This window comes from Notolepis coatsorum (assembly GCF_963971535.1).
Source record: "Notolepis coatsorum genome assembly, chromosome: 9".
Classification (NCBI taxonomy): domain Eukaryota; kingdom Metazoa; phylum Chordata; class Actinopteri; order Aulopiformes; family Paralepididae; genus Notolepis; species Notolepis coatsorum.
Window position 1 is genome coordinate 152106623 of NC_140173.1, and position 11460 is coordinate 152118082.

At 47.6% G+C, this 11460-nt stretch overlaps 1 protein-coding gene across 1 annotated transcript in view; it reads right to left on the reverse strand.

Moving 5' to 3' along the window:
* Positions 1-4019: 4019 nt before the first annotated feature.
* Positions 4020-11460, reverse strand: part of LOC311234828 (EGF-containing fibulin-like extracellular matrix protein 2) — a gene marked incomplete at its 5' end in the record, with an annotated part of 34419 nt that continues 26978 nt past the window's right edge. Inside the window, 2 exons of the mRNA XM_084322072.1 lie at positions 4020-4397; positions 10171-10363. Coding sequence (XP_084178198.1) covers positions 4242-4397; positions 10171-10363 — 349 coding nt within the window. The 3' untranslated portion in view covers positions 4020-4241. The remainder of the gene's footprint in view (positions 4398-10170; positions 10364-11460) is intronic.

An 11460-nucleotide genomic window follows, 5' to 3' on the forward strand; every position in this document is an offset into this window, starting at 1 on the left:
TGTATTATATTTGACTAAGAGGTTGGCCAGTCGACTACGGCTCCTTTCGACCGATTCGTCGACTAATCGATTAATAGGGGTCAGCCCTAGTGGATATCCTGAATATCTACACGTATATATGTATCGGTCGTACTGTATTTGCAAGGGAGTAGGTTGCGGACCCTCCCCGCTCCCGCTGGCACCTCCGACCCACTGCGGACCACTGTGTGGAAACAACGACGACGAGCGTCAACACAGGCCGGCTCTCTGCGGAGGTTACAGGACGGACGGCGCCACCGCCGCGGACCCCTACGACACGGAACCGCGCGAGGTCGCGAACCCGCGTTTAACGTAACGGCGAGTAACCGTCTGCCGGACGTCGTCCGCGCGGAGTGAGAGCGACGGAGCGGCAGTGGTGGAAAGTAACGAAGTTTTTTTTTTCTTTTACTCAAGTACTTTTACTTAAGTACAATTATGAGCTACTGTACTTTACTTAAGTATTTACATTTTAGGGAACTTTATACTTTTACTCCACTACATTTCAAGGGAATATTGTACTTTTTTACTCCACTACATTTATCTGAGCCCATCAGTTACTGGTTACTTTGAAGACAAATATTTTGCATAGAAAACATGGCAGAAATGTATGAAGATTATATACTTTCACATGTGAAGCCTGTCGACTTCAAGAGGATGTAGTCAGAGAGCATAACTGGACCACATACCACTTTAACATAACCTTTAATCAGAGCAGCATAACTGGACCACATACCACTTTAACATCACCTTTAATCAGAGCAGCATAACTGGACACATACCACTTTAACATCACCTTTAATCAGAGCAGCATTAACTGGACCACATACCACTTTACATACCTTTAATCAGAGCAGCATAACTGGACCACATACCACTTTAACACAACCTTTAATCAGAGCAGCATACTGGACCACATACCACTTTAACATAACCTTTAATCAGAGCAGCATAACTGGACCACATACCACTTTACCATAACCTTTAATCAGAGCAGCATAACTGGACCACGTACCACTTTAATATAACCTGTAATCAGAGCAGTATAACTGGACCACATACCACTTTAACATAACCTTTAATCAGAGCAGCATAACTGGACCACACACCACTTTAACATAACCTTTAATCAGAGCAGTATAACTGGACCACATACCACTTTAACACAACCTTTAATCAGAGCAGCATAACTGGACCACATACCACTTTAACACAACCTTTAATCAGAGCAGTATAACTGGACCACATACCACTTTAACACAACCTATAATCAGAGCAGCATAACTGGACCACATACCACTTTAACACAACCTTTAATCAGAGCAGCATAACTGGACCACATACCACTTTAACACAACCTTTAATCAGAGCAGTATAACTGGACCACATACCACTTTAACATAACCTTTAATCAGAGCAGTATAACTGGACCACATACCACTTTAACATAACCTTTAATCAGAGCAGCATAACTGGACCACATACCACTTTAACACAACCTTTAATCAGAGCAGTATAACTGGACCACACACCACTTTAACATAACCTTTAATCAGAGCAGCATAACTGGACCACATACCACTTTAACACAACCTTTAATCAGAGCAGCATAACTGGACCACATACCACTTTAACACAACCTTTAATCAGAGCAGCATAACTGGACCACATACCACTTTAACACAACCTTTAATCACAGTAGCATCACTGGACCACATACCACTTTAACACAACCTTTAATCAGAGCAGCATAACTGGACCACATACCACTTTAACATAACCTTTAATCAGAGCAGCATAACTGGACCACATACCACTTTAACACAACCTTTAATCAGAGCAGCATAACTGGACCACATACCACTTTAACATAACCTTTAATCAGAGCAGCATAACTGGACCACATACCACTTTAACATAACCTTTAATCAGAGCAGCATAACTGGACCACATACCACTTTAACATAACCTTTAATCAGAGAAGCATAACTGGACCACATACCACTTTAACACAACCTTTAATCAGAGCAGCATAACTGGACCACACACCACTTTAACATCACCTTTAATCAGAGAAGCATAACTGGACCACATACCACTTTAACACGACCTTTAGAGGTCAATGGATCGAGGTTTGAACTCTCCCAAGCTCTGGAATACACAAACCCTGTGTAGAATGCCTACTTTTACTTTAGATACTTAAGTACATTCAATAGCAAATACTTCTCCACTTTTACTTAAAGTAGAATTTGAATGGAGGGCTTTTACTCGTTTATCTGAGTATTTCTACTTTTACTTAAGTAAAGGAACTGTGTACTTCTTCCACCACTGAGCGGTCACATGACGCGCGGCTGGCGATGACCCGGTTAACGGAAGCGAGCGCCGGTCTGACGGTAACAAAGTGGAAAGCATATTACAGCAGCGTCAAGCACCGATTGGGCAGCCGGGAGAGGGAGCCCCGCCCCCCTTTTTCTCGATCCTCCAATCGCAGGGTTTGAGATAGAATCATGATAATGGTTAGCCTCGGCTAGCTAGCTACTAGGTACTGCTGTGTGGCTTGAGCTGGGCTACGCTACACAGTGTGCATTATGTGTGTGTGTGTGTGTGTGTGTGCGTGTGCGTGTGTGTGTGTGTGTGTGTGGCGCATTAGGACTGGGAGCAATATGGCCAAAATATAATAGCAGGATATTTGCCAAATGTTTTGACAGTATAACAATATCTTTCAGTTTTCAGTACAAATTACAACAAGTTTTTGTAGCAAAAATGTCGGATGCGACTTTAATTCAAAATCTTCTCACTGCAAATTCCTCACACTGTAATACAGTATATCTGTCCAATATTTACACGGACCGGGTGGGAAAAACAACAACAGGAAAAGATTGTTGACTACAGTATTATTGTAAAGTCGATCTTTCCTGTGAGCTCCATGACTCTGTACTCTATACCTTAAAACACTGTATACTACATCTCCCAGCCCTGCTATGTACAGTATATATATATTGATATATATGTGGGCTGGGTCAGGGCGCGTGAACACTTTAGGCAACCAACTTGCGCTTCCGCGTTTCTCTGATTGGCCGAGCGCCTTCCGCGTTTATCTGATTGGCCGAGCGCGGCCCCCCCTTAAGCTCCAGGAGAGAGGAGAGAGGCTGAAAACCCGCAGTTCTTGCCCGACTGATGGGAGCCGAATCCCGGATCCGATTTGTCTGATGAATACCCCCAAAACATGGAGGTCCCGAACGCATGGAAGTATTGATTGCGCCGTAACGAATCATTAAAAAAATATACCGTTAACTGGAATATGTTGTGCCTTTACACATATGTTGGATTATGTAATTGGTTTGTCATGACAAACTAATAAAAAATCGCGATTTACCCGGTGGCTACAACAACACACAGTGACTACATGCGTGTTGTTGTAGCCACCGGGTAAATTGCGATTTTTTATTAGTTTGTCATGACAAACCAATTACATAATCCAACATATGTGTAAAGGCACAACATATTCCAGTTAACGGTATCTTTTTTTAATGATTCGTTACGGCGCAATCAATACTTCCATGCGTTCGGGACCTCCATGTTTTGGGGGTATTCATCAGAAAAATCGGATCCGGGATTCGGCTCCCATCAGTCGGGCAAGAAGTGCAGGTTTTCAGCCTCTCTCCTCTCTCCTGGAGCTTAAGGGGGAGCTTAGTATTCCTGCCTCTGAGGAGCGCGTCACGGCTCATGCGCATGCGCGCGCTCGGCCAATCAGAGCAATTCAGAGCAATGCGGAAGCGCAAGTTGGTTGCCTAAAGTGTTCACGCAGTCAGGGTTGGGTCAGGGCTGGGTCAGGGCTGGGTCAGGGCTGGGTCGGGGCTGCTGTGGGCTGGGTCGGGGCTGGGTCAGGGCTGGGTCGGCGCTGGGTCAGGGCTGGGTCGGGGCTGGGTCAGGGCTGGGTCGGGGCTGGGTCAGGGCTGGGTCAGGGCTGGGTCGGGGCTGGGTCGGGGCTGGGTCGGGGCTGGGTCAGGGCTGGGTCAGGGCTGGGTCGGGGCTGGGTCGGGGCTGGGTCGGGGCTGGGTCGGGGCTGGGTCGGGGCTGGGTCGGGGCTGGGTCAGGGCTGGGTCGGGGCTGGGTCGGGGCTGGGTCGGGGCTGGGTCAGGGCTGGGTCAGGGCTGGGTCGGGGCTGGGTCAGGGTTGGGTCAGGGGCTGGGTCGGGGCTGCGGTGTCGGGGCACCCGGCCCCCCTCAGAAGGCGTAGGGCCCCACTATGATGGTGAGCCTCAGCAGGGAGCTGGAGCGGTAGTTGAGGTGCTGAGTGACCATCTCCAGGTCGATGACGTGCTCCCGGGGCCCCGCCAGGGCCTGGGTCATCACCAGCATGGCGCTCACGTTGCTGGAGCGCTACGGGGGGGGGGGGGGGGGGGGGTTTTGGGGGGGGAGACAGAGGGGAACGCAAAAAGTCACAAAAACACACAGGAGCTGTGTCTCCATTCAGGGGTTATAGGTTAGTGCAGCGGTTCCCAAACTTGTTTGGCCGTGCACCCCCGGTCACCTCCCACCTAGCTCACGCACCCCCCCCAATGGGTTTCTGTTAGAAAAAATTGTTGCTGGTCTCCGTGCACAGATTACATTTTTTATTTTATCTCTTCCCACGGCGACTATGGATAGGACATTTCTTTATTTAATTAAAATGTTCACGACAATACTCTGCCAGCATGTTTAATATCCATAATACTAAAGGTTTGACTAAGATTTGTATGACATTTTATTGTAAAAAAAAAAAGAAAAAAAAATTAGCCTTTTCATGTCACGCACCACCTAGAGGGCGCTCGCACACCACAGTTTGGGAACCACTGGGTTAGAGGATGCTTGCCACTCCCGCCGTGGCACTAAATCACTGCCGGGGTTAGAGGTTTGATTCCCACTGGGGGGGGGGGGGGGAGGGGGGGGCAACCATATTGAAAAAGCACTTTTCGGTCGCAGCCCCTGACCTCTGGAACAGCATCCCCATGTCCATCAAATCTGCCCCCTCCATCGAGTCTTTTAAATCTAAACTCTAAACCCACCTACACTGCCTGGCCTTCCCTGACTCACTCTGACTCTCTTGCCTTGCTTGTTGACGTGTTGTTCTGTTTCCTTGTCTCTCCGTTGGTTTTTTTTTTTTGTTTATTTACCTGAGACCTGAGACTCTGAGACCTGATGAGACCTGACGCTCTGAGACCTGATGAGACCTGACGCTCTGAGACCTGATGAGACCTGACGCTCTGAGACCTGATGAGACCTGACACTCTGAGACCTGATGAGACCTGACACTCTGAGACCTGATGAGACCTGACGCTCTGAGACCTGACGCTCTGAGACCTGATGAGACCTGATGAGACCTGACACTCTGAGACCTGATGAGACCTGACACTCTGAGACCTGATGAGACCTGACGCTCTGAGACCTGATGAGACCTGACGCTCTGAGACCTGATGAGACCTGACGCTCTGAGACCTGATGAGACCTGACGCTCTGAGACCTGATGAGACCTGTTGAGACCTGACGCTCTGAGACCTGATGAGACCTGACACTCTGAGACCTGATGAGACCTGACGCTCTGAGACCTGACGCTCTGAGACCTGATGAGACCTGACACTCTGAGACCTGATGAGACCTGACACTCTGAGACCTGATGAGACCTGACACTCTGAGACCTGATGAGACCTGACGCTCTGAGACCTGATGAGACCTGACACTCTGAGACCTGATGAGACCTGACGCTCTGAGACCTGATGAGACCTGACGCTCTGAGACCTGACGCTCTGAGACCTGATGAGACCTGATGAGACCTGACGCTCTGAGACCTGATGAGACCTGATGAGACCTGACGATCTGAGACCTGATGAGACCTGACGCTCTGAGACCTGATGAGACCTGACGCTCTGAGACCTGATGAGACCTGACGCTCTGAGACCTGACGCTCTGAGACCTGATGAGACCTGATGAGACCTGACGCTCTGAGACCTGATGAGACCTGACGCTCTGAGACCTGATGAGACCTGACGCTCTGAGACCTGATGAGACCTGACGCTCTGATACCTGATGAGACCTGACGCTCTGAGACCTGATGAGACCTGATGCTCTGAGACCTGATGAGACCTGATGCTCTGAGACCTGACGCTCTGAGACCTGATGAGACCTGACACTCTAAGACGTGATGAGACCTGATGAGACCTGATGAGACCTGATGAGACCTGATGCTCTGAGACCTGATGAGACCTGATGAGACCTGACGCTCTGAGACCTGATGAGACCTGACGCTCTGAGACCTGACACTCTGAGACCTGACGCTCTGAGACCTGATGAGACCTGACGCTCTGAGACCTGACACTCTGAGACCTGACGCTCTGAGACCTGATGAGACCTGACACTCTGAGACCTGACGCTCTGAGACCTGATGAGACCTGACGCTCTGAGACCTGATGAGACCTGACGTTCTGAGACCTGATGAGACCTGACGCTCTGAGACCTGATGAGACCTGATGAGACCTGACGCTCTGAGACCTGATGAGACCTGATGCTCTGAGACCTGACGCTCTGAGACCTGATGAGACCTGACGCTCTGAGACCTGGCGCTCTGAGACCTGATGAGACCTGACGCTCTGAGACCTGAGACTCTGAGACCTGATGAGACCTGACACTCTGAGACCTGATGAGACCTGACACTCTGAGACCTGATGAGACCTGACGCTCTGAGACCTGATGAGACCTGACGCTCTGAGACCTGATGAGACCTGACGCTCTGAGACCTGATGAGACCTGACGCTCTGAGACCTGATGAGACCTGACGCTCTGAGACCTGATGAGACCTGACACTCTGAGACCTGATGAGACCTGATGAGACCTGACACTCTGAGACCTGATGAGACCTGACACTCTGAGACCTGATGAGACCTGACGCTCTGAGACCTGATGAGACCTGACGCTCTGAGACCTGATGAGACCTGACGCTCTGAGACCTGATGAGACCTGACGCTCTGAGACCTGATGAGACCTGACGCTCTGAGACCTGATGAGACCTGATGAGACCTGACGCTCTGAGACCTGATGAGACCTGACACTCTGAGACCTGATGAGACCTGACGCTCTGAGACCTGACGCTCTGAGACCTGATGAGACCTGACACTCTGAGACCTGATGAGACCTGACACTCTGAGACCTGATGAGACCTGACACTCTGAGACCTGATGAGACCTGACGCTCTGAGACCTGATGAGACCTGACACTCTGAGATCTGATGAGACCTGACGCTCTGAGACCTGATGAGACCTGACGCTCTGAGACCTGACGCTCTGAGACCTGATGAGACCTGATGAGACCTGACGCTCTGAGACCTGATGAGACCTGATGAGACCTGACGATCTGAGACCTGATGAGACCTGACGCTCTGAGACCTGATGAGACCTGACGCTCTGAGACCTGATGAGACCTGACGCTCTGAGACCTGATGAGACCTGACGCTCTGAGACCTGACGCTCTGAGACCTGATGAGACCTGATGAGACCTGACGCTCTGAGACCTGATGAGACCTGATGAGACCTGACGCTCTGAGACCTGATGAGACCTGACGCTCTGAGACCTGATGAGACCTGACGCTCTGAGACCTGATGAGACCTGACGCTCTGAGACCTGACGCTCTGAGACCTGATGAGACCTGATGCTCTGAGACCTGACGCTCTGAGACCTGATGAGACCTGACACTCTAAGACCTGATGAGACCTGATGAGACCTGATGAGACCTGATGAGACCTGATGCTCTGAGACCTGATGAGACCTGATGAGACCTGACGCTCTGAGACCTGATGAGACCTGACGCTCTGAGACCTGACACTCTGAGACCTGACGCTCTGAGACCTGATGAGACCTGACACTCTGAGACCTGACGCTCTGAGACCTGATGAGACCTGATGCTCTGAGACCTGATGAGACCTGACGTTCTGAGACCTGATGAGACCTGACGCTCTGAGACCTGATGAGACCTGATGAGACCTGACGCTCTGAGACCTGATGAGACCTGATGCTCTGAGACCTGACGCTCTGAGACCTGATGAGACCTGACGCTCTGAGACCTGGCGCTCTGAGACCTGATGAGACCTGACGCTCTGAGACCTGACACTCTGAGACCTGATGAGACCTGACACTCTGAGACCTGATGAGACCTGACACTCTGAGACCTGATGAGACCTGACGCTCTGAGACCTGATGAGACCTGACGCTCTGAGACCTGATGAGACCTGACGCTCTGAGACCTGATGAGACCTGACGCTCTGAGACCTGATGAGACCTGACACTCTGAGACCTGATGAGACCTGAGACTCTGAGACCTGACACTCTGACATCACGCTCTGACATCACGCTCTGACATCACGCTCTGACATCACGCTCTGACATCACACTCTGACATCACACTCTGACATCACACTCTGACATCACACTCTGACATCACGCTCTGACATCACATTTGATCCTGAATTTCCCCAAGGGGATCAATAAGGGAATATCTTATCTTATCTTATTTACGTTTACATTTAGTCATTTAGCTGAAACGCTTTTACCCAAAGCGACTTACGAGTTCTGTACGACAAGTCATCAGGAAGGATACAACTCTATCAGCTGAGTAACAATGTTCATAAAAGTGTTGAGTGTTACAGTGTAGGTTAGTTTATTAGGACAAGTGCATGACAGTAAGGTTAGTTAGGGTTAGATTTATTTTTTTATTTAAAAAAAAAATTATTTCAGATAATGGTTGAAGAAGTGCGTCTTTAGTCGACGGCGAAAGATTGGATGTGTTTCGGCTGTCCTAACTGGGGTGGGTAGTTCATTCCACCATTGTGGGACAAGGACTGAGAATAGGCAGCTTCTCCTTGATGACCCTCCCGGAGCTCGGATAGGAGTAGGTCTGAGGCGGCCAGAAGATGCAGAGCGTAGGGGTCTTGAGGGTGTGTAGTTAGAAGATGCAGAGCGTAGGGGTCTTGAGGGTGTGTAGTTAGCAGTGTTGGGACTAACACGTTACAAAGTAACGCGTTACAGTAACGAAGTTACTTTTTGCCGTTCTAGTACTCTAACGCATTACTTTTTAAATTCAGTAACACTGTTACCGTTACTAAATGGTTTGTTAGTTCGTTACTGCGTTCTTTTTATGTAGATTCATAGCGAGCGTCCTCCTAACTCCGTTTGATTTCGCCTGAGTTTGTTTTGTTTACAATAGAGAGCATCTATTTCTTTCCGTAGCCGCATTTCTGGTTTTCGCATTTCTGATTGGCCACTGACTGACGTTCTCTGACGTTCTCTGACCAGAGAGCGTCAGTCAGTGGCCACTGGCCAATCAGAAATGCGAAAACCAGAAATGCGGCTACGGAAAGAAATAGACGCTCTCTATTGTAAACAAAACAAACTCAGGCGGACGCTCGCTATGAATCTACATAAAAAGAACGCCGTAACCAACTAACAAACCATTTAGCAACTACTTGGAGAGATAATTAATATACAACATGGAAACGAGATAAAGAACATGTTTGAGGCGCTGCTGGAGTCAACTGGACTAACGTTACTACATCTCGACCACCGCAGACTTTGGTGAGTGCAATGTGTTCACTGAAACTCAAGTTGATCAACGGATTTTGACTGTACGAAGTTTTTTTTTTTTTTAAATAACTAAATAGTTACTTTTCACAGTAACTCATTACTTTTGGGTGTAAGTAACTAGTACAGTAACGAAGTTACTTTGAAATGAAGTAACTAGTAAAGTAACTGAGTTACTATTTTTCAGTAACTAGCACAACACTGGTAGTTAGAGACCATTGACCGGAGGTAGGCGGGAGCGGTTCCCTTTGCCGCACGGTATGCCAGGTCGAGGGCCTTGAAGCGGATACGTGCAGCAATGGGGAGCCAGTGCAGGTCCCTAAGAAGTGGGGTGACATGGGCCGACTTCGGTAGGTTTGAGATCAGGCGGGCCGCTGCGTTCTGAATGAGTTGAAGAGGCTTAGTGGCGGTGGCCGGGAGGCCAGCGAGCACATCACACTCTGAGACATCACACTCTGACATCACGCTCTGACATCACGCTCTGAGACATCACACTCTGACATCACGCTCTGAGACATCACGCTCTGAGACATCACGCTCTGAGACTCACCCTGAGGAAGAACTCTCCGGCTTCGTTGCCCGCCCTGATGCTGAAGACGTTGTGTGTGTTGGAGTAGATGTTGGTGGCTTGTATCTGGAAGATCTCCGCCGGCACCGAGCGCTCCGCCTGGATGCTCATGTACTTGTAGACGATGGACGGCGTCAGACCCTGGCACTCGCTCTGCGACCGGCAGACACAGCGGCTGCGAGGGGCACACAGGCCATACCGTTTGAATTGGATTGAGAGTTGAAAACCTTTATTTATCCCCGAGGGGAGATTAAGATGTCCTTTACAGCATAAGCGGCGTAACAGCAATTTAAAAACAGCAATTAAAAAACAGTTTATACATAACATACATGTGTTAAAACAAGATGGACAAGTACACAGGGATAAAAAATAGCTAAAATAGGACTAAAAAGAGCTAAAAAAGAGAAGCTCTGTGGGGCTCAACTGGTCGAGCCTCGGGACCCAACATCATTAAGTCGCGACCCACATTTTTTAACCACTATGATTTATTTCAATTTTTTTTGTTGTTGCAGTAATACACAATCTTTCATGCACTGTTAAAAAAAACATGAAATAAACACAAAAAAGTGCAACAAAAGTGCAACTAGGGATGAAAACCCAATGAAATTAAATAATAATAATAATAATAATAATAATAATAATAATAATAATAATAATAATAATAATAATAATAATAATAATAATAATAATAATAATAATAATAATAATAATAATAATAATAATAATAATAATAATAATAATAATAATAATAATAATAATAATAATAATAATAATAATAATAATAATAATAATAATAATAATAAATAATAATAATATATCCTTCTTAGCAGACTTCTTAGCTTAACATCCCAGGGAACTAATGGGATAACTGGGGATGTTGTTTGCTCCTGACAAGAGTCTCAAAGTCTGGGGTGATGGTAGACAAAGCAACTCTGAGGTCATGCTCAATGTCCAATCTGTTCCTCTGCTCGGTCTTCAGCTGGACCAGAGCTGAGAAGCCACTTTCACAAAGATAGGTAGTGAACAAAAATAAAAAAAAGTATTTAATAAAAAAAATTACACACATCCACGACCCACTCAAAATGGCCCTGCGACCCACTTTTGGGTCGCGACCCACCAGTTGAGAAACACTGCTCTAAGATGTAGTATACACTATATGACTGTTCTAAGGGGTAGTACACAACAATATGCATACTTTTGACAATAAATAAAATAAGAATTTGTTCTTACTTGGCTTGCCTGGGTAAATAAAGGTTAAATAATGTAATTATT